The 24,787-nt window shown below is 40.0% G+C and overlaps 1 protein-coding gene across 11 annotated transcripts in view; it reads right to left on the bottom strand.

The window, feature by feature from the left end:
- Positions 1-24,452, bottom strand: part of SYNE2 (spectrin repeat containing nuclear envelope protein 2) — a 276,441-nt gene extending 251,989 nt beyond the window's left edge. For 10 of the 11 annotated variants that reach the window (XM_058162907.1, XM_058162909.1, XM_058162908.1 and 7 more), the window contains exons 1-2: positions 24,223-24,452; positions 5,960-6,099 (exon numbers count right to left, since the gene is read on the bottom strand). In XM_058162907.1, the coding sequence (XP_058018890.1) occupies positions 5,960-6,038 (79 nt within the window). In that variant the 5' untranslated portion in view covers positions 6,039-6,099; positions 24,223-24,452. Of the gene's footprint in view, positions 1-5,959; positions 6,100-6,952; positions 6,971-24,222 lie in introns of those variants that run through there. The other variant, XM_058162900.1, reaches the window with a different exon arrangement.
- Positions 24,453-24,787: the final 335 nt, after the last annotated feature.

Consider the following 24,787-nt stretch of genomic DNA (forward strand, 5'->3'; position numbering starts at 1 on the left):
CAACTTTCTAAGAGGCATAGTGCTGACTGCCAGCTGTCAGCAGTTCGGCAGTTTGAGTCTCATCGGCTCAAGGTTGACTCAGCCTTCCATCCTTCCGAGGTCGTAAAATGAGGACCCAGATTGTTGGGGATAAGATGCTGACATGTAAACTGCTTAGAGAGGGCTGGAAAGCACTGTGAAGCAGCATATAAGTCTAAGTGCTATTATTATTGCTATTGCTATTTCTTCTAGCTTATGTTTCAATATTTTCATGATCTCTTCTCTGATAGATAGTATGAGAGTGGCCCATTCAATTAAGCAGGACCTGCTTTAACAACTGATTTGTCCAAATGTCTGTTGAATCAGGTCCTATGCATGAGAATTAAATAGGTTAAGAAAGGGACTTGTGCTTTGGCAGATGGTGTGCAAATTGGATCAGCAGGCATGGAATGTAAATCCTGCACAGGCTTGTTCAATGGGAGTTCACACCCACCTCTTCCTTCTCTCCCAGACGCACACCTCATTCCCTTTCCTGGCACACTCAGGCTTAGTATCCATGGGAACTGGAGGCCAGAACAGGTGTGATGGAGGGAACTTGAGTACTTACAATCTTTGTCACCAAATCTCTGAAAAGTTCTTCTTTCTGTCCATAGGTCTAATAGATGCTAAGCAAAATTAATTTGCTTTGAGATAAAGTCATGTAAGTAGCACTGCTGATAAATAGCATCATCCAGATTCAACAATGGACAGTGAACCTGTAAGCAATATTGCATCATAAAAACAATGTCTATCTTTAGTCTGCCTGCTGCCTATTTCTAACTTTGACTGGTCTACACCAGTAACCATACACCGAGATTACAGTAGAATGATATATTTGGTTTTGAAGCTGCAATTGATGCAGGATGCAATTATTTGTTTGCTGAGAAGGGGATCATTTACATAGATGCTACTGCTTGTGTTCAAGCAACTGCATTTGTGGCCAATTAATTCATCATCATCATCATCATCATCATCATCATCATCATCATCATCATCATCATAATAATAATGAGGTTCAAAGTTCTTCTTCGGGTTTATAAAGTGTAAAACAAGTAGTAGTAGTCTAACTTCCAGACTGTTTTGTCCACTGTAGAACTGGATGATCAATAAACTTATGAGAAGAGGTCTTATTGTGTATGCTATGATTGTCAATGTTCTCTTATGGTTACTGATAGGGAACCTCTTTAGGATGTTACCTGCTGTCTGGAATGCTCTTTCCCTTGAAGTCCATGAGAACTTACTATACAGGTAGTCCCTGACTTATGATTGACCCCAAAATTTATGTTGCTAAGTGTGACATTTGTTAAGTAAATTTTGCCCCATTTTACGACCTTGCTTGCCAAAGTTAAGTGAATCACCGCAGTTGTTAAGTTAGAGACACAGTTGTTAAATGAATCTGACTTCCCCATGGACTTTGCTTGTTAGAAGGTCGCAAAAGGTGATCACATGACTCCAGGACACGGCAACCGTCATAAATACAAACCAGTCGCTAAGTGTCTAAATTTTGATCACATGGCCATGGGAATGTTACAATAGTCATAAGTATGAAATACTGTCATAAATCAGTTTTTAAGTGCCATTGTAACTTTGAATGGTCACTAAACAAATTGTTGTAAGTCAAGGACTACCCACAATGCCTTTATTGGGGATTTACCTTTCCACACAGGCCTTCCTTGTGGGAATGCTATGGATGAATGTTCTTTCTTTTCTATTCGTTTTCTAAGTACTACAATATTGTTGCCTTAATAATTTTTGATATTTGAAGGTCAGTCTAAATCAGTGGTTTCCAAGGTGGGGCCCACGGGGGGGTGGGGGGCAATTTGATTTTGAATGGGGGCAATTTGAACCTTGTTTAAACCAAGTTAATGGCCTTTTAGGCTTCCTCCGCATGAGTAGAGTTCACTTTTTGAGTAAAGTAAGAATTATAAGTCACGGGGACGGGGGCATCAGGATTTTAGAGATGCTTAGGTGGGGCATGACCAAAAGAAGGTTGGGAAACACTGCTCTAAATCATTACCCAAGAAGCAGCATAAAATAAAATTGTTCCTTATTCAGAAAGTAACTGCGCAGGTGGCACAACTTCAGAAATAATAATTTATTCCTTCATTCACTGCAAACAAGAGCATGCAACTACAAATTGTAACCTTTGTTGTCAGTTAGCAGAACGGATTCCTCTTCCTCTGTATTTTCCCAGGCATACCCAAATGTGTCCCAGGTAAATTAAGAAAATACCTGGGTCATGCAAGAAGGAAGTAAGCACTTTTTAAAAGTCCCACTGCAGAAATGGATATCCATACCCATCATGTTAGGTATAGCCAGGATTACTTTCCCCATGATGCCTCTCAGATTTTCATATATCAGTGAGGCTGTTGGCATCCACATTTTAGCTCTCTATCTCCAGGAAGGATATACGAACTTTTTCAGAATAAGGAGAAGCAGATTAAATTACACAATCTTGTCTTTCAGATATTATTTCTCTCAATTCTCTCAATGCATAGCACCTCAATCAAATGGAAAATGCTATGAGTCATCATGGAATTTATTCACTGTTCCTTCATCCTTGGCATTTATGATTTTATTTTGTTTAAGGAGGAGGGTGTGGTGGCAGACACACCTGAACTGATTTTCCATTCTAAAGAAAAATATTAAACAGTGATGCTACTCCACCACAGCAAATAACTTCAATAGCACTTAACACTTATATACCACTCCATTGTGCTCTACAGCACTTCCTGAGCAGTTTACAAATGTCCACATATTGTCCTCATTTTACGGACAACTCCTGGTAGCGGAGACAGTCAGTCTGCAATACTGCTTTCTAACCACTGCACGATAGTAGTAGCATTTATAGTATGTATTTATAATATGAACATGTGGTTTTGATGTTTGACTTTGACTTACAGAAGTTTTTATAGCTGGTCAAAAAAAGACTTACAAGAGAACCATAAAGTCTGCATTTCCATTCATGAAAACCAACTAGGAAAATCACTACCAACAGAATACCAACTTGATAAATTATACAGCTCTTTCACATTTTTTTGCAATGAAGTGGGGATGTATTCATAACTAGGGCTAAAAATTTTCTTTGAACTGCACTTTCCTTCTCTTCCAAATGATAAGTGTGTATCAATAAAAAGGCAGATAATGTCAAGATATATACCCAAAAACTTTTGATTTATTAAATCACTTAGAGTGTTGTTGTTGTTAGTTGCGAAGTCGTGTCCAACCCTTCATGACCCCATGGACAACGTTCCTCCAGGCTCTCCCATCCTCTGGAGTCCATTGAAGCTCACGCCTACTGCTTCAGTAACTCCATCCAGCCACCTCATTCTCACTTAGATTAGGCTTGTGTTTATCTACTTTCCTAGCCAACCACAATTCCAGGAAGGTGACTAAGTGAGATGACAAACAATTGCTCTGTTACTCTTTCTTCATTGTTGGCATGTAGATACAAGCTTATAACTTGCCTAATAGCCAAAAGCAGCTAGAATTCAATGCAGGTGAGCATGCAAGCTGTCAAAGATTTTATAGATTGCTCTATCCCTCATTTGCAATTAGCTTTTGAACTAATAAAAACAAGCTCAGAAGAGTACAATTTTGTAGGCATATTTATATATTTATATATACTGGATTCACACATTGTTATCCATAGTTTCAAGGCACAATTGGTGTGGCTTTCATACCACTACACTGGCTTCACATAATACAAAAATTGGAAAAAATGATTTGCTGTGTTGAGTGATTTAAATCATATTTCTGTCAATCTGTTCAAAATATCTTGCTTATCTAGTCATTTTAGCCCAGTGTAGTGTGCAAGTCCAGTTTCTGTTGGCAATTCAGAAACAGACAGAATTCAGTAAACCCAAGTTAATCCCAGAATACAGATAACAAATATAATCATTATCTTACACTGATCACATAAGTTTTGGTTATGACGCCAATTAATTACAGTTAATTCACTAAATCATCTTTAATGAAACCATATTTAGGTATCATGTATGACCTGTTCTAATCTTATCCATATATTACATCCATGATTTTGGCAGCAGGAATGAAAGTTGCGATTTGATTAAAGGAATACCCAACTTCCATCTCATGTTCTTAAAGTTATAAGGGAACTGATTTACAACAGAATAGACTGTTCGTCTATATAGCATAGTATTCTCTGAAATGTTGGCAAAAGTTCCCCAGGTTTATGGTCAAGGGTCTTTTTCAGCCCCAGGTGACATTCTGCCTTCAGTATGTATTCTTTGCTGAACCATAGCTCAGTAGGCTACAATACTTACCTGTGTTTCCCTGAAAATAAGACACTGTCTTATATTTTTTTGAACCCCAAAATAGGTACTTGGCCTTATTTTCGGGGAGGTCTTATTATTTTGGGGCCCTGAAGCAAGATGGGGCTCCTCTTGCTATCTTACCTGATTTTCAGTTCTGCATTTAAATATTTTCGGGGAGGGCTTATTTTCGGGGGAGGGAGGCTTATTTTAGCACATGCACTCAAAAGCCTGATTGGGCTTATTATCAGGGGATGTCTTATTTTCAGGAAAACAGGATACTTGTAATGTCATTCAGAAATAAAATTAAACAAACATCCCATTTTCCAATCTATGTTTTCATATTAAGTGAGCACCCCCAGTCTATGCATTCAGCAAAATACAAAACAGGTAAGTACTTGGGCTGAAAATTTCTGAACATCAGAAATTTTTCTTGACAAATCTTTCAGACCAAGAGTATGACAGCAAAATTATTTCTATTAAGGTTGTGCAAAACCTTTGAAAAGAGCACTTTACAAATTTTATTGAGCTTATGCAAAGTTTAAGCATGTCCTGTGGAAGGCTCCCATTTGCTCCCCTATTTGGATATATCAGAGACACCAATGGACCAGAATTGGTTCACTTGTTTTAGGTTTCACCAATGTACTAAATTTCAACATCATTCTTCAGAAGGCAAATTATGTTTTTTAACTAATGAAATAGAACAACCAATACATTCTTAACAAAAGAAAACAATTGATACTAATGCTATTAAATGAAGGTTCACAGCGTAAATTCACACATTTAGAATTTTGTGAAATTTATTCATACAAATGTATAATCCAGAGTGCCTATGGAGATTCTCAGTCATTCAGGTCATGGTTGTCCCAAAGGTGCTTTTTCAAAAGGCAACTTCGCTGGAAGACATTTCACTTTTTATCCAAGCAGCTTTTTCAGTTGAACTAAAAAAAAGCTTCTTGGCTCTTCACGCAAAAAACAAACACCAGTTGCCTTTTGAAAAAGCACCTTTGGTATAACCCAAAATTTATTAAACTATGCTCGATTTTATGTAATGGTTTAGCTTCTATGTAATGTATACAGTTTTAAACCGCCCTGAGTCCTTTGGGAGATAGGGCGGTATATAAATTCGAATAATAAATAAATAAATAAATAAATAAATGCCTGCCATTGCCTTGTCGCCTAAAATATTTGAATACATCCATCACCAATTCAAACTAGTTTTTAAAGTAGCAAAAGAATAAAAATACATGCCTGGAGAATATTCAACACATATTAATATACTAGCATTTCAATTCAATTCCAAATATATTAAATTTAATATTTAACATCACTTTAGTCACTGTTTTGGAATGAAGCTCTTGGTATGTCTTCAGAGTCAAGTGACTCTTTGAATAAAATAATCTCTATGCTCTGATCTCAAACCAAACAAACAGCAATATAGCTTAGCACAACATCAGTATTCAGATGACAACATATTTCTTTTCTGGAAGAATCCAGCTGGTTATGATCAGAAGCAAGACACCAAATTAGATTAATCTTATTCATTTTACTTTATTTCAAGTCTATCCTGTGATCTGACATAATCTTCTAATGAGGCTATGACCATAAACATCTGCTGCATTAAAAAAAAATCAATAAATATTTTGTAGCGTTTAAACAAAGTCTACCTTGCAATGAATAATGACGATCATCAATCTCTGTAGAAGGTTGTTCTTCAGATACCAATGAAGTTTTAAGAGGTTCCATGCTTTTCTGGGCAAGCAATCACTGTAAGTTCATTTCAGTGGCCAAACTGGAAGATGGAAACCTAGAAGAGAAAGCAACATTAATAGCAGTCAACTGAACTAGATTTCTCTTGTAAAACTGAAGCTTTCTGAAAAAGCCTCTAGCCTTATATTTTAAAAAGGCAATTTACCTGCTTCTGTTTGCTAAGAACAATGTTTGCTTACATTATCTGGTTCTGGAACTACTCCTTTCTGAATCATAAATCTATCAGTTAGCTTTGCTAGCTTGTACTCCTGTTGGCTCACCTCCATTTCTGCAAAGGTCATTGCCAAAAACAGAAGATACATTTCTTGAAAAATCCCAAAAAATGTGAAGCATAGAGCGGGAAAGTACGGAAAGATAAATTAGAAAGTCAAACTGACAGCTTCCTGGGAAGTTATTCAGTTATTGTGTCCAAGAGAGAAGTTTCCTTTATTTCACCCTTAATAAATCTTTTGCAAGATGGGAACCTTTTCTTGCTCAGCAATTATTACAGCAGGTTAGATACAAAAGTAGCTGAACCAACAAAAGATTAAAAGGTAGCTATGAAAGTAAGTTGCCCGACACAAGAAGTCTTTCTTGTCCTATCTGTATCTTAGCTACCACAGTGTACCCATGTAAATTCCTTTTGCAACAGAGTTCATGTTTCAGCTCTGAACTTGGTAACTTGCCTAACTTTTGAATGCTCACACTTTTTAATTAAAAAAAACCCATATTGAGCTGCTGTAGACAATGCAAACTCATCTAAATGAAAGAAAAGTTCATGGACTTGATTGCAACCGATCTGTGCTATCAGGTAGTGAAAGATCTAAAAAAGAAACAAACTAAATCTAAAAAAGAAGCCAAAAAAACCTGGGAGCACGTATAGGAGCCAAATAAATCTGCCCTCCACTCACCACAAAAATGGCACTAATTATTTTCTACTGAGATGTAGCAGATGTCCAGTCCATACAATTTTGTTATTCTACACTGTTTTGGATCAAAATTCCTCAGTCCTGAGAAAAACACCTCTTCACTTCTATTTGTTTAAAACTTTAAAAACAAATCTCTCCAACACGGGACAATCAACTTTTAACTGATGGAATCCTTACTTCATGATCTAATGGAAAAACAGAAAGGCAAGATGAATACATAGAAGGGAGATCTGTCAGCAGTAATTTGGTGCAACAGAAGTGAAGTCTCTGGGATTCAGTTCACTCATAATAGTAAGCCAGAATGGAGTTTGTTTGGTTTATGGCTTAAAGTGTTATGCAAAGCCAGTCAATTATGGTTTATTTTTGTGCTATGAAAAAGACCCAACTTAATACAATGTGCAAATTTAACCTAAATCTAGTCTATATTTTGTTCTAAAACTAAACATTGGGGAGAAACTGATAAATCTGGTGAAAAAAATGTTCATAATTATTTCTTTATGATAGAATAGAAAGTCTCCGTAAGGAAACAACTTGCAACACAATAACCTGGGATTGTGCCCCTTGAAGAAGCAGAACATGGAAGTTTGTTTGTTGTGCTGGGTTAAATTGGATTGGATTGGATTCAACAGGAGGCCAGTTCTCCATCCTCTACATTACATTGTTTTACCTTAATGTGTGTTTTAATGTTATTGAAACACAATGATTTCCACACAGTTAGGCCTGTTCCATTTTGATTCTCCAGAGAGTATTTATTTATGATCTCGCCAAGAATTCTGAATCACTTTATTTCCTTATATGGCCAGAGCTTGCTATATAAGCAAATGAATACTTCCAGCAATACACTATTAATTTATAACACAGGTCAGATGAGAGAAAACTTCCTTGGGAAATATATAAGATTAGTACAGGCTTTGTATAACTAACTTTCAGTTTCCTTTTTAAGTACTGAACAGAAACTTTAATTATTATTATTTGTTTAACATACTGGAGGAATTAGGAACATAAAATTCCTGTATAAAATTCCATTATCACTCCTAAAACTGATCTTTGCATGCAGGAGAAGCAGATTTTTTTTCTGGACTGTATCACATCGTTATGTGATGTCCTCCACTCCCTGGAGAAGGGAGGACTGAATGTCTGAATGCGGAACCACTCACATACGAAAGAATTATAAAACCGTGCTTCTTAATACAATAATTGTCTACATGCAAGAGTTATTTAAATGAAAATACATTTAAACCCCTCATTGCATATTAGCTACATATTAGTAGAGTTCAGGGAAAACAGCACCATATGATTCTGATAGTTGTATGTTGGAGTTTAATGGACACTAAAACAAAATCACATGGTAAAGCCTAACTGCCCATCCCCCCATTCTGAACTCTACCATTTCAGATAACCACACAGAAACTCATAGTAGGACTACTAACAGTGTATGCAACGGTTTAATAATATGTGATCATATCTGAAACATGCCTTATAAAAATTAAGGTATTGTATTTTTATTTATTTATTTAAACAATTTATATGGCCACCCATCTTAAGCAACTCTGAGCGGATTAAACAAGCATGAAACCTGTAAATTAAAAAAAAAATCAATGCAGCTCATGCAACAAAATTATAATATGGACGAATCAATGCAGAACCAATATTGTGTTAACCACTATGTTCTGGACCAGTTGTAACTTCTGAGTGGTCTTCAAGGGCAGCTCCAGGTAAATCACTTTGCAATAACACAGCTAAGAGTTGACTAAGGCATGAGTGACTGAGAGGCCTACCAGCCCAGGAAAACATGTAATTGGTGCACAAGATAAATCTATGCAAAAGAGCCATAGCCACCTGCTCATCAAACAAGAGCTATGAGTTCAGGAGAACCTCCAAACACATCCAGAGTCAAAGATGATAAACCATCAGATGTTGAAGGCCAAAACCCCAAAGCCACTCCATCTTGCTTTCTCTATTTCCCTCAGATAGATGCCTTCCTTTACCCAATTGATGAGTGCTGATTTCATATTAAGAAAAAGAGAATATAGTAAGCACTATATACATATTTGATTCAAAACAATACTGTAAGCATCATGTATCATTGTGCAAACAATACAAATTGCATCAGTTGTACAAATACTCCTTGATACCATTTGCTGTTATGGTTTCCTTCCCATTGTCACCATGTATTAATAGGAATTTCAAGAGGTATTTAAAACATAAATCAATAAATCTGACTGCGGAGGACCAACCCAATCAACTTAGTAAGCTTAAAGGTTGAATGAAGATTTGAGCCTGGGTTTAGCCTGCACTAGAACAGAATTAGAATAGAATAGAACTGGAAGGGACCTTGAAGGTCTTCTAGTCCAGTCTCCTGCTAAAGCAGGGGACCCTATACTATTTCAGATAAGTGGCTGTCCAGTGTCTTCTTAAAACCTCCAGTGATGAAGCACCCAGGATTTCTGAAGGCAAGCTGTTCCACTGGTTAATTGTCCTCACTGTTAGGAAGTTTCTCCTTAATTCCAGGTTGCTACTCTCCTTGATTACTTTCCATCGTTTCTTGTCCTGCCCTCTGATACTTTGGAGAATAATTTGACCCCCACTTGTCTAGAAGGTACACAGCAACCATGACCTGATTTATCTATTTGCATAATGTGTGCCTGCAGGGAAAAGAAAAGTAATTGCACCACCGATATTATAATCTGGGAAACTATTTGGTATTAGCCCAGTCTAAAACAAAAAACTGCTCTATTGATAAAAGAAAGCATGGACTTAGGAGGGAGGCAAATATATTTCTGGAGTGGTAAATTTGATGGGCAACTTAACTGAGATTATTCCAGGGAAGGAAAAATCAATTTAGAAATCAAGCATCAAAGAGCAAGATGTTGATTCCCAAAAGTGAGAGCGCCAAATATTTCATTATGTTTGGCTTGGAAGCCTGCCACCATTATATAAATAGACCCACAGCTGAAATCTCATAGAGGAAAAAGAAAAGGCCCAAATGTCAAGCCTCCAAATAACATGTCCCAAAAAATAAAGTCAATAAAGTCAATAAATCCCCCTTCATTTTTACAACCCCCCACTTTCAACAGTTAGAAAGTGGCGAGCCTGAAGTATCATTAAATTCATTTACTTACAAACCTAAAAGCTAATTTTAAAAAAAAACATACAAAGGCTACAATAAAATATGGCTGCACTTATGCCATCTTCAGGGTCGACATCGACTTAGCCTGTTCTAAAAATAAGACACTGAAACATTTCCATAGCAGAAACTGGAAAATAGCAGTAACAATATTGTATTGTTGGTTGGTTGGTTGTTTTTTCTGTTTATTTATCTGTCCTTCCATTCCAAATTGTTTTAAGTGATACGTAAGAAAAAAAGACAGTATTTCAAAAACAATACTGCTATAAACATTCCCCCACCCCACCCCCCAACCAAAGCTGCTGAGTCTTGGTCCAAGGGGTGGAGAGAAATAGAAGATGTACATATCTTAAAAATCCTTCACATTGCAGTGTCTTGAATATGCACAGACTGGATTCTCTAGCTAAAATCACCATTGGCATGAAGACTGCAAGCTTTCTCTAAGCCAAGGCTGTAGCTCAGTGGCAGACTACCTTGTCTGAGTGTCTAAATGCTAGCAGGCATTTTCAAATTTCAGCTGGAAGCTTGAAATGGTTATCAATCCATTGAGACAATATTAATTTAGAGGAATCAGGATAAAGTTTGAATCCATTAATGTATTTTGTCCTTTCTTCCAATTAAGTGAAAAATTAAGTACAGGTAGACCTCGACTTAACAACCACAACTGAGCCCAAAATTTCTGTTGCTAAGTGAGACATTTATTACATGAGTTTTGACCCATTTTATGATCTTTCCTGCCACAGTTGTTAGGTGAATCACTGCAGTTGTTAAGTTACTAGCGCAGTTGTTAAGTAAATCTGATTCCCCATTGACTTTGCTCATCAGAAGGTCGCAACAAGTGATCCCATGACCTGGGGACACTGCAACCGTCATAAATATGAGTCAATTGATAGGCGTCTGACTTTTGATCACATGATCGTGGGCATGTTGCAATGGTTGTAAGTGTGAAAAATGGTCATAAGTCATTTTTCAGTGCCGTTGTAACTTTGAACAGTCACTAAACAAACTTGTAAGACAAAGACTACCTGCATTAATATTACAGGAAAAATAGAACAACATAGTTTGGAAGATAATATATTGGCAAAACCTTTAGATCACCCAACATTTAAAGCAGGGCTTCTCTGACTGGATCAAACAAGTGCATTTTCTAACTGTGTGATACATTCTATGGAGGTTTATTGCACATCTATATAGTACTGAAAAAAATCTTGTTTGTGTGTAACCTTTAAGTGAGCTAAACAGTCCATCGCAGGGTAACAATTTTTGAACCAAGATACTCAAATGAGCAAACTTACAGAATGTGTCCAAAATCTAGAATCATTACTCCTGAGGAATGAAAATTGGCAAATTTTAGGAAAAAAAATATAAAATTTTATGTGAGCCTCAAGCCCAGAGACAACACAGCAAAATCCAATCGAATTCAATCCTTTATTTGCTTACACCTATTGGACAGAAACTTGCCAAACTAAAGCTATAACCTACTAAATGTATCCTGAGAGATTCTAGGCCCATGATGGCGAATCTATGGCATGCGTGCCAGAGGTGGCATGCAGAGCCCTCTCCATGGGCACGCATGCCATCACCAGCTGCTGTTCTGGTTACCGGCATGCACATGCACACCAGCCAGCTGGTCTTTGGGTTTCTGGCGCTCCAGCGTGTGCACATTCCGGTTTGGGTACACGGTGCCGAAAAGGTTTGTTATCACTGTTCTAGGCTGTGGCTACACTGAATCTCTCTCTCGCTCTCCCATCTACCTCAGGATTGCACAGTCTTTTACATTCTCTGGGAATGCTCTGTGTTGCCAAAACAGTCTCCCACTGCTTCTCTGGATGCATATTTTATGGCATCAGATAAAATGCCATAAAACGTTTCCTGCGGTCAACTCCTGATGCTTGACTGTCCTACATATGCAGCTCAACGTGGGCTGTTTTCAAGGAAGATAGACCTCTGAATATCTTCCTGCATTTTTAAGAACTTTTCCAATGAAGGTAATATTGCTATTGTTGAAGGCATTGAGGAATTTGGTAAGGAAATATCTCTGAAATGAAGGCCCAATGGGTCACAGATTGTCTAATTCTCTACAAAAAGCCTCAAAATGTACATATCCTTATAAACATACAAATATAGTAAGAGAAACTGTAATGTTGGATGCTTTGTTGCAGTGCAACTTAGGACTTTTTAATATTTTACTTAGTTGCATGGTTTTAACGTGTCAAAGATGAATTTAAGACTAAAGGCATGTACTATTTCAAATGCTATTTCTAAAGCATAAATTGCATTTTCTTTATGGACCTATTTATTACAGCAAGCATCAATTTAGGAGATTGCTAAAGTGTACAGAACATCCTGACCATGGTATCCTGCTGCGACGGTTGGAGGGATTGGGTGTGGGAGGCACCGTATTTCGGTGGTTCTCATCCTATCTCTCCGACCGATCGCAGACGGTGTTGGCAGGGGGGCAGAGGTCGACCTCGAGGCGCCTCCTTTGTGGGGTGCCACAGGGGTCGGTTCTCTCGCCTCTCCTGTTCAACATCTACATGAAGCCGCTGGGCGAGGTCATCAGTGGTTTTGGGGTGAGTTATCAACTGTACGCGGATGACACCCAGCTGTACATTTCCACCCCTGACCACCCCAATGAAGCTGTTGAAGTGTTGTCTCGGTGTGTGGAGGCCGTACGGGTCTGGATGGGGAGAAACAGGCTCAAGCTCAACCCCTCCAAGACTGAGTGGCTGTGGATGCCGGCATCCCGGTACAGTCAGCTGCAACCGCTGCTGACTGTTGGGGCGAATCATTGGCCCCGATGGAAAGGGTGCGCAATTTGGGGGTTCTCCTGGATGGACGGTTGTCCTTTGAAGATCAGTTGGCGACTGTCTCCAGGAGAGCTTTTTACCAGGTTCGCCTGGTCCGCCAGTTGCGCCTTTCTAGACCGGGATGCCTTATGCACGGTCACTCATGCCCTCGCCACTTCGCCTGGACTACTGTAATGCTCTCACATGGGGCTCCCTTGAGGTGCACCCGGAGACTTCAGTTAGTTCAGAATGCAGCCAGCGGGTGATAGAGGAGCCACTCGTGGCTCCCATATAACACCGATCCTGCGCAGGCTGCACTGGCTACCTGTGGTTTTCCGAGTGCACTTCAAGGTGTTGGTTACCACCTTTAAAGCGCGTCATGGCATAGGACCGGGATATCTTCGGGGCCGCCTTCTGTTACCACATGCCTCCCACCGACTGCACGCTCATAGAGAGGGCCTCCTCAGGGTGCCGCCAGCCAGACAGTGCAGGCTGGCGACCCCCGGGGAGAGCCTTCTCTGTGGGGGCACCTACCCTCTGGAATGAGCTTCCCCCAGGACTTCGACAACTTCCAGACCTCCGGACCTTTCGCCGCAAGCTTAAAACATATCTATTCTTTCGAGCAGGACTGGCTTAATAGGGTTTTAAATATGGATTTTATTGGGGTTTATTTTATATTTCATATTGTATTTTAAATTTAGGCTATTGGAATAAGTTTTTTAAATATTGTTTTTATTGAAATGTATTGTTTTTATTTTATCTGCCTGTTCACCGCCCTGAGTCCTCCGGGAGAAGGGCGGTATACAAATTAAATTATTATTATTATTATTATTATTATTATTATTATTATTATTATTATTATTATTATTATTATTATTATTAATATTAATCTCTTGTGAAATGGCAAAAAGCTATCTTTCAAATTCAGATCGACATGTATTTAACCATAAAAGAGGAAATACTTCTGCCCAAGAAATCAGAGATATCATTTGAGCCATTTAAAATTGTTATCAAAGTGTCATCAACAAGCTTCCTCCAGAGCCGTCCTTAAAAATGTGTTTGGAAATTGAAATAGGTGCAAATTGTGAAGCCAGACTTAAAACCTGCTGTAAGGTACAGGATTCACATCATGCCGGTCAGAAAAATCTGCATTGTCTGACAATTGCCTACTGGTCACAATTTTAGATGTTTAATGTCTGCGTATCACCTGCTATGAACTTGCTCAGTTACTTAGAACCAGTGGAGTCTTTTTGGAAGCTGTCAGGGGTGATATTCTACCGGTTCAGACTGGTTCAGGCAAACTGGTAGCTCCAACAATCAGCTGGGAGCGAACCAGTTCGCTCTGACAATCAGCTGGGCCTGCCCGCCTGCCCCTCTGCTTTACTGACATATATCCTCTCAGCTGATTCGTGTGGCAGACTGGATTGCCATGCCTCAGCTGTGGTACTCCCCAGCAGTAACGTGGAAGTTAAGTTTTTGTAAACCTGTGTGAGCGCACGCATGAAGTGCACGATCACCAAACCAGTTGTTAAACCAGCAGGATCCCACCACTGGAAGATGTCCTACTGCCAGAAGTTCAGCTATCAAATATATTGGAAAGACTCTGTGGTTCCTATGTGGCTCTCAGTCTACTGAATGATCTCCCCAAGATGATGTCTCCTTTTCTCCTAGAATGAGGAAGATGGCAAAGAGGCATCTTTTTGTTTAAATATTTTAAAAGATTTTTATCTTGCCTTTTTTCATAAACAACTCAAGGCAACAAATATACCAGTATGTATGACTTTTACAACAAGAGGTCTTTTATTCTCCTAGAATTGAGGAAGACAGCTAAAAGACATCTTTTTGTTTAAAGAGTTTAAAAGATTTTTATCTTGCCTTTTTCATTTACAACTCAAGGCAGCAAACACCAATATTCCTTTCTTCTCCTATTTTCCCCACAGCATTCAACCCTGTGAGGGGGGTTGAAATGAGTGTGTGTGACTGGCCCACAGTCATCCAGAAGCCTAAGGCAAGACTAGAACTCAGTCTCCTGGTTTCCCGGTCCTAACCACTGCACCATTAAAAGTCAGATTTTTAATTATTTTGAGTACTGATTTTAAATTTGGTTTGATTTTAATTGCATCAGTTTTATTATTTGTGCTCTACGTTTTTATTGCTTTAAGATATTTTGGGTATTGGAACAAACAAAAAAAGGATAGAAAATAAAATAAAAAAATAAAATAATCTTATTCAGTATGCTACTGAATTTAAATTAACTGTAGCCTAAAACAGTGGTCCCCAAACTTTTGGGCATCAGGGTCCACTTCCATGTGGAGAGTGTTTTTTCTGAGGACCAGAGCAGGGATGGTTTTGCAGGCTACCTGCATCCCACAGATGGAGCTTTGCTTGTTTTGCAGTGCTGGTCCACAGACCAAGGGTTGGGGACCCCTGGCCTAAAAGGTCTATAAAGATCTACACCAGGGGTCAGCAATCCGCAGCTCTGGAGCCACATGTGGCTCTTTCATCCCTCTGCTGTGGCTCCCTGTTGCTGGTTGGCTCCACAATTGATAAGGATTTTGGTTAGGACAGGCAGAGGAAAAAGAACACCATGCTAGGAGGAAACTCTATGGTGGGGGAACCGGACCACTTCCAGTCGGCTCCAGAATAGAACGGGGGCTTCTGGTTAGGACCTTTGTGGCTCTTTGAGTGTTTAAGGTTGCCAACCCCTTATCTACACTGTGGAAAGTTGATTAGAGATTGAATACTGTAAAACTCTGTGGCAGGGCTGTTGTCTGCCTTTTGTAAAGTTCAAAAACAAAGAAGAATAGGGCATATTGATATGTGCTGGTGGCAGCTTGCTTGCTTGCTTTATTTATTTATTTGGATACCAATAAACTGCTATAAACAGCTTCTTCTCACCCAGTTCTTAATATATATGATTAATTCAGTCAAGGCAGAACAAGGGTTTCCCATTCACCCTGTCTCCTATAAAAATTCTGTGCAGAGTTTTGCTTAAATGCTTGTGCATTGGCCATGCTTGATGCTCTGGGATGTACAATTAAATGAGTAATGAGTTTAAGCTACCTTGTGGCCAAATCTAATAAGAGATATTTCTGTGACACCTTGGGCCAGAATGAGTAGAGAGATTCCTAATGATTTTTTTTTAATGCAGAGTATCTTGGGATCAACCCTCCTGGAGAAGTTCCTGGGGCTATAATTGGTAGAGATGTTCCTGTGATACTTCAAATCAATTTTAATAAAGCCAGAAACTGATTGATCAGATCTGGATGTCAAACATAAGAAGTCCAGAGGAATGTTTTGGGAGATTGTGCTAAATTATAGACACCCCCCCCTCCCAAAAAAAAACAGGATCCACCATAGTTGTGTGAGCAGAGAACAAAGAAAATGCAGATATGTCCCTGGCCCCAGTATAGGCATAATACAGTTGGCTCACACTTAGCTCATATTTAATTTGTGCTCCTAAATCAAGTGAAACAAGCTACCCTTGCTGAGCAACACAAAGGAGACTTAGGTAGCTTTGGAAATGAAGATCCCATGACACTAATGCATAAAGAGGAACAAGGGAAGGAAGGAAAGAATAAAGGAATTTTTCCTGGAAGTGGTACCAACACACAGGAGACATAGAGTAACAGAGTGCATCCAACTCACTTCGCAACTGGAGGGGTGTTTTTTTAACTAATAAGGTTATAAAATTCAATTCATCTTCCAAATAGATTCAGAAAACAGTATAATTTTTTTAAAAAACCCAAATATCATATTAACTTTTAATACTGATTTTTAAAAACAGGGAGAAGAAAGCACATTCAAGCGAAATATGAAAAATAGGATTCATTCAGGAGAACAGAGAGGAGAAACAGAGGGGTCTTGTTGTTATGAAAACAACAGTAAAACAAATCCAATCAAGGAAAATCTGTTGGGGATGCACCATATAGCATAGAATGACCTACTTATTCCTTTGCATCCCTCCCTCCCTCCCCTGGGTACCAACATTTCTGCAGTAGAAATGCTGAAGCAAAAGTTCTTTGGCCTTCTTTTGTTCAAAAAGATAGCAAGACAGCAGCAAATGAGAGATTGGCAATTAAAGCACTGTTAACTTGGTAAGCAGATGAGAAACAAGGAAAACAGCCCTCCCCCCCTTTTTTTTTTTTTAAAGAAATGCACACGTTATCATTTTACTGAGAATGTTTCACACACGTTGTTCACTTTGGCCGGGCTGTTTCATTAGTGGAATTCTATCTTGAGAAAATCACAAGGAATGTAACGGAAGTGTAACATGCATTTGCAACTATTTATTTTTTGTTTCCTTTCTGGCTGCTGAAATTTGGCCATTGAATTTGAAACTGTAACTTTTCACAAGGACTTCTTCTCTTACATCCAGTAAGTCCCCATGGATCTTGTGGGCAGACAAAGGAAGACATGGGAATCTTCAATAAATCCATTGTGACAGACTGATAATTTTCTGCTGAAGGTCCATTTCCTAATTCTTGGCATCTCCAGAGAGATTGGGATGGACTCTAATCTGGAGTCACAAAGGACAGGTATACCTGGTGCCATCCAGCTTTGTCGGACTGTAGTTCCTATCATCCCAGTCAATACAACCTTCAGCCATGCTGACTGAAAGTGACGGAAGAGAGCTGGAGTGTACAAACAATACATCAGATCTCATTCTACAAAGATGCTTCTGTAAAGGAGTAAGTGGGTGACTTTGGGGGATGAAGGAAAGAGATACCGTTTAGGAAACAAGCATGCAAGAGAGATAGGAGCCACAAGGACTTAATAATAGACAAAGGAACTTAGGGAGGGTCTGTCCTAATTGATCAGATGCGTAAAAGTAGCAGTGGCAAGTTTATATCTTCAGACTTACAAAATTGATGTTAGAACTCCTGAGTAAATGAGACAGGAAACACTTCTAGATAAGCTAAATCTACTTTATTATAAGATTACATTAAGACAGGTCTGTCAAACTCTTGGTCCATGGGCCGGATGTGTCATGTGCTGGCCACGCCCATGCCCGGTTTAGCGAAGGGGGGAAAAGTCCCGATAGGTCACGTGATGCTGCCATGACGACATGAGTTTGAAACCCCTGCATTAAGACTATCTTGCAAGTTTAAAGATGCAAAATTCCTGGATGGAAAGGATGGATCCTTCCTAAATTTCTTTCTCTGATTGTTAAGTCACTGAGACCCCTCTCTCATCTGACTGTCAGATATTGTCAACCAGACCCATGTGTGAAGAGTTCAAGTTAGAATTAATCTTTTGTTTTTAAACAATTAGTTTTTCATAAATTCATTTTCTACAATGGCACATCTTAATGAAAACTTTTTTGAATTGCTAGATTTCTTGCCCTCTGAAGAGTTTCATTGTTTTCTTTTTCTTCGGCATTACTGCCATCATTGCTAAGTATGAATCCTGATGATAAATGGCATGAACAACTAATCCCATAACCCACTTCAATATTTTCAATAAGCTGAATTGCAGAACTCAAAAGCTTAAGCTTTTCATGATGGGAGGAAATAAACTGTTATTCACTGCAAAATTATATTTAATCTCTTCCTAAGTTTGTGATCACTTTAACCACAGTTTAGAATCATCGTTTATTGTACAATTGCTTGGGACAGTCACAGCTTCACATACTATCCAAACTGAGTGGAAAGGTAAGATATAGAAGTGCAACCCACCTGGATTTCCTATAGAATACATACAAATTTTCATACAAAATTTATCAAGATAAATATGGAATGGGTAAAAATTCCTCATCATCTCATCTGAGATGGTGTAGGGTTTCCTGCCTGGGCAGGGGGTTGGACTAGAAGGCCTCCAAGGTCCCTTCCAACTCTGTTGTTATTAAATAAGCTGCCCTCTATCCTAAGCAGATCAGCATATATCATGTTACCATACTTTTGCTTATTAGGCTTTTAATAAACAGTGCCAGTTACTCAGCTCCCCAAGGATGGCTGGTATATCAAGTGAAGAGGAAATCAAAACAGGCTATAGAAATTTAACTACTAGGCTAAGTGTGATCATACTTAGCTTCAACAACAGAAAAGCATGTTGCAAAAATGCACTGAGGTTTACAAAGTTTGATTACAGAGTACAGTTATATTTTGATTAAAAGCTTAACAATTTAAGACTTGTAAGTGGATCACAAGCTTCCTAACAAACAGGAAGCAGCAGGTGAAGCTAAGCAAGATCACATCAAATACCTGTACAATTAGCACAGGGGCCCCCCAAGGCTGTGTGCTCTCCCCACTTCTCTTCTCTCTGTATACCAATGACTGCATCTCCAATGATCCATTTGTTAAGCTACTGAAGTTCGCAGATGACACAACAGTGATTGGTCTCATTCGAGACAATGACGAATCCGCATATAGACGAGAGGTCGAACGACTAGCCTTGTGGTGCAACCAAAACAATCTGGAACTGAACACACTCAAAACCGTAGAAATGGTGGTAGACTTTAGGAAAAACCCTTCCATACTTCCACCTCTCACAATACTTGACAACACAGTATCAACAGTAGAAACCTTCAAATTTCTGGGTTCTATCATATCGCAAGATCTCAAATGAACAGCTAACATCAAAAACATCATTAAAAAGGAACAACAAAGAATGTTCTTTCTGCGCCAACTCAGTAAGCTCAAACTGCCCAAGGAGCTGCTGATCCAATTCTACAGAGGAATTATTGAGTCTGTCATTTGCACCTCTATAATTGTCTGGTTCGGTTCTGCAACCCAACAAGAAAAACACAGACTTCAGAGGATAATTAGAACTGCAGAAAAAATAATTGCTACCAACCTGCCTTCCATTGAGGACCTGTATACTGCACGAATCAAGAAGAGGGCCGTGAAAATATTTGCAGATCCCTCGCATCCTGGACATAAACTGTTTCAACTCCTACCCTCAAAACGACGCTATAGAGCACTGCACACCAGAACAACTAGACACAAGAACAGTTTTTTCCCGAAGGCCATCACTCTGCTAAACAAATAATTCCCTCAACACTGTCAGACTATTTACTGAATCTGCACTACTATTAATCGTTTCATAGTTCCCATCACCAATCTCTTTCCACTTATGACTGTATGACTATAACTTGTTGCTGGCAATCCTTATGATTTACATTGATATATTGATCATCAATTGTGTTGTAAATGTTGTACCTTGATGAACGTATCTTTTCTTTTATGTACACTGAGAGCATATGCACCAAGACAAATTCCTTGTGTGTCCAATCACACTTGGCCAATAAAATTCTATTCTATTCTATTCTATGTAGTCTCTTCATCTTCTATCTTTAACTGCACATCAATGTGAAGGTTTTCCCCATCACGTAATTGCTATGCCCAAAACACTTCCTCTGATAAATTTCTGCATGACAGGTTGCTCTTAAAGACACAGAAACAGGGGATGTAAAAATGCAGACTTTGGCATTTAAGTGTTACTCTCATAATTCAAATGGGGAGAATTTAGGATTTGCCTCCAAAAAAAAAAAAAAAAGCTAAATCATCATCTTTACACAGGCTCTTTTCCTCCCCAACTCCCAAAGCTTACTTCTTTCAGTTCAGCAGAAGTCTAGGTAAGCAGCCCAGTTCCAACATTCACCATACAGGCAGGACCTTTACACCTAAAGTCCAAGGATAAAAGAGAGTATATGCCAATTCGAGTAACTTTGTCAATTTTATGAATATAAAATCTGAGTAGGTCAGGAAAGGAGGGGAGGATGAACATTAGCAAACTTTGTCCCCTTCGACTTTGAAAGACAAGGAGCAGCTAGTGAAAAAAAGGCATTTTAAGATCATTAGCTCATCTTTTCCCAACTGCTTCTTGAATAGTTGCACTACGGTTGCACTATATTGGCATTTGAAAATCCTTTCAGAATCCAATCCATAAATACTGCACAGCTTTCCAGATTATGGTTCCCAAGTCAGAAATGAGTTGTATGGTTTGGGTGTATCATTTTCTTTCTGAGGCTTCTCGTTCACCTGTAAGTCCCACCTACTTTTATGGTTTCATGTTACATATATTGTCAAGTCAAATTCTAGGGAAAGTCATTAGTATTCCCGCTACAATTCATAACCTACAATTATAAGTTCTGGTTTGAGGGCAGTTCAAGTTATCTCTAATTGTCATTAGTCCCAATGTAAACTTGATGTAAGCAACAGATACAGGAGAATATGAAAAAAAAGGAGGAATATTCTAGTTCCTCAAAGTAATGAGAAGGAGGTGATACAAGAAATGATGAAGTCACCTATTCACAAGAACTTTCAACCCTACAATTGCTATACTTCTCTGAACAGTAGCTTTCAGATGCTTTGGGTTTAGTATTTCCATCCATCTCACATCCATCTCACATGGCCTTATAGTATAATTAATTGTTTCATATCTTGACATTTTAGCAACATCTTGAGCAGGATGAGAATGTTTCACAGTATTAAGGCCCATTGATTTCAAAAGATTTACTCTAAGTATGACTAAATACAAGATTCCATCTACTTTCTTCAGTATTTCTTACCATAGCTCCAAATGGTGGGACCGGATTCCTAGTTATGAGAGAGGGAGGATTAAGGTTGAAAGAGAGAAACATTTATGGCACTCAGGGTATAGTTAAGGTTTCAACTAGAAACAAATATGAATTATACTACTTGTGGTTTTTCATGCTCCATCATTAACAACTGTTAACAAAAGTCTTACAAAATACTTTCAAGATTTCTACTAAGTCAATTCTGGTATCTGATCTTGATGCTTGGAAAAAATTAAAGGCAATTTTAAGAAAGACTGACAAAAGACAAGATGTTTTGACACTAAAACCAATGACATAATAGGGGTAAATTCAGTTACTTGACAGACAATTCTGGTAAAAGGATGGCAATTGGGTCATGAAGAGTTGGAAGCAATGAACAACAAAATTAACAGTTGATTTGTTCTGTTATTACCTTCAAATAATTTTACTTTTGTAAGATATTTTGAAAGGACATTTGTTATAGTCACAGCTGCAGAGAAATAGTATTCTTGGTTGACAAGTTTTTTTTTTATTTGCATTTATATCCCGCCCTTCTCCGACGACTTACACTATGTTAAGCAATAGTCTTCATCCATTTGTATATTATATACAAAGTCAACTTATTGCCCCCAACAATCTGGGTCCTCATTTTACCTACCTTATAAAGGATGGAAGGCTGAGTCAACCTTGGGCCTGGTGGGACTTGAACCTGCAGTAATTGCAAGCAGCTGTGTTAATAACAGACTGTCTTAGCAGTCTGAGCCACCAGAGGCCCCCCAATCCATGTTACAGTAATTGCCATAAAGTAACTTTGCGCTACCATATTTCTCCATTGCCTATATTTCATTCACAGCAAATTCCATCCTTATCCAGGTTGCATTACTTCCTCACAAAAATTATATCTAATGCAGTGGCGAAATCCAATTTTTTTTACTACCGGTTCTGTGGGCGTGGCTTGGTGGGTGTGGTGTGGCTTGGTGGGCATGGCTTGGTGGGTGTGGCAGGGGAAGGATACTGCAAAATCCCCATTCCCTCCCCATTCCTGGGGGGAGGATACTGCAAAATCTCCATTCCCACCCCACTCTGGAGCCAGCCAGAGGTGGTATTTGCTGGTTCTCTGAACTACTCAAAATTTCCGCTACCAGTTCTCCAGAACCTGTCAGAACCTGCTGGATTTCATCCCTGATCTAATGTGACAGTTTTGTATAATTAAAGATCACCCTTCCCATTCACTCAGAAGTTGTTTCTTGAAGTGTTTGATGAAACGATTGCCTCTATTAGAATTCATCTGCAATCCACTTTGTCCCCAAGACCAAATATTTTTACATGCTAAACCATCTTCACTCATTTCTAATCTGCATAAATTTAAGCAATATCAGATTTCTTAAATTCCACCTTGCAGCAAGTAGTGAACTACCCTTAATCTGTATGTGCCTTTAAGACAAACTTTCATCCTCTGCCTCTTTGTACACTGTTTTTTGCTATGAATATGCATATTTATTACATGTAGCTGATTTTATCTGAATTTTGTAAACAGCCAAGAAACAGTATCCTGCCTTGAAATATACAATAGAACTTTATTAATAAACATTAATGAAATTCACTCCTGTGCTTTCCTAAGATTTCTCTACTTTGATCCTTTCAAAACAAAGCAAATTAAAAATACTTTCTCCTCCACCACCACTACCTCCACCACCTTGTAAAGCAGTAGAAGCTTGGGCCACCATACAGTCTCCTACTTCATAGCTGACTGTCCCTAACAACTAAATTTTTATGGGTTTTTTTTTTATTTCCCCAATCTCAAAATGTTGTTTTTCCGCTACCAGTCCAAAGCTGCGTTGGTTTCTTTCTTTCTTTCTTTCTCTTTTTTAACGTAGAAGAACAGTACAGAGCAAGCGTGCTCAGTAGAGTTGTCCCGTGTTCAGATATCGGAGCAGAGAAGCGGGTTAAATAATAGGTTGGGGGGGGGGAAGAGAGAGAGAGAAAGTGGAGTTGACACCTTCGAGAGAACAAAGGCGGCTTCAGACAACAAAGGCCGCCAGGTAAAGCAACCAGCCAATAAAATGCAGGCGCGAGGAAATCGCCCGGCAAAGTGAGGAAGGGGGGGCGGTCAGGAAAGGAGAGGGGGAGAGAAAGGGGGCTCAGCCTAAAAAAGGCGGGTCGCTCCTTAGACCCGATCCGCGGCATCCCGGGTCCCTACCAGGCGGAGGAAGGGAGTGGAAGTTTCCAAGAGAAAAAGGCACGCCGCGGGAGGGCTCGATTTCTTCCTCCCTCCCCTCGCTGTCAACTCGAGCAAATGGCCCCTTTCTTTTTTCAACCTAATCTTTCCCGCCCAGGCATGTTTGGCTCCGCTCTCGGGAGAGTTTACAGCCAAGGCTCTTTTGCTGCCCGGGGCGCGCGCGCGCGCGCACACACACACATATACATATACAAAAAAACACACCCCGTAGGTGGGAAAAGCCTGGATTCTTTCTCTCCACCTCCTCACTCAGGGACGCTTCAACAAACTACGACTAACTCGACCAGCAACAATAACAAACACCAACAACACCAACAACAAAGCAAATCCCCCTTTATTTCCAAGCTTCAAGCGGTTCTTTCGCCTGGCTCCAGAAACTTGGCGGGCGCGCAAGACCTCCTCCTCCTCCTCATTTCCCCAACTGCAAGCCATCTACGCGGGAAGGGCATTCCGCAGCGGCAACGGCGGCGCTTCCCTCGCCTAAGGAGCCCCCGGTGCTGCCGGCTGGCGTAGCTACGAATGGGCATCCCCGCGCGGGGCGGCGGCAGCAGCTCTCTTTGCCTCTCCCTGGAGAAAAACACGATGAGAAAGACTCACTTTTCGGCGCGCGCGCTGCGATCCTAGATCCAGATGAGCTGTGGGGAGGGGGACGGGACGGGAGATGGACGATGAGCTGGAAGGGGAGGGAGCGAGGACAAGACAAGAGAGGGGAAAGGTCTCTGGGCGGCCCCGCTCGGATCCGTCTCCCTCCTCGCAGGATGGGGCTTTGGTCTTCGACGCCCTCGCCGTTCCCTCGGGAGCGCAAACTCCGCCCCAAAGCCGCCGGGCCCGGCCCGATCTCTCCGGCTGTTACCGCGACCGTTTCAGATGTCGGAAACGGAGATTGCGGCTCCCCGCCTTGCCCTCCCTCTCCTTGGCCGACGGCCCGCCAAGCCGCCCCCGGGAGAGGAGGAATAAGGAGGAGGAGGATCTTTTTCGCTCTCAGCCTTGCGTGAGTTCGTTTCCACCGCCCTCTGGCCAGGCAAACAAACAAACAGCACGTGGCTGGGAAGGGGAAGGCTGGCCGGGGGAGAGGCGAAGGGCACCTGCTGTGGCCGGAGGAGAGGGGGGCCCCGTGGACTGCTCGGTTCCCGGGCAAAGGGAAATTTGAGTTATGTGGGGC

This window comes from Ahaetulla prasina, chromosome 1 (assembly GCF_028640845.1).
Source record: "Ahaetulla prasina isolate Xishuangbanna chromosome 1, ASM2864084v1, whole genome shotgun sequence".
Classification (NCBI taxonomy): domain Eukaryota; kingdom Metazoa; phylum Chordata; class Lepidosauria; order Squamata; family Colubridae; genus Ahaetulla; species Ahaetulla prasina.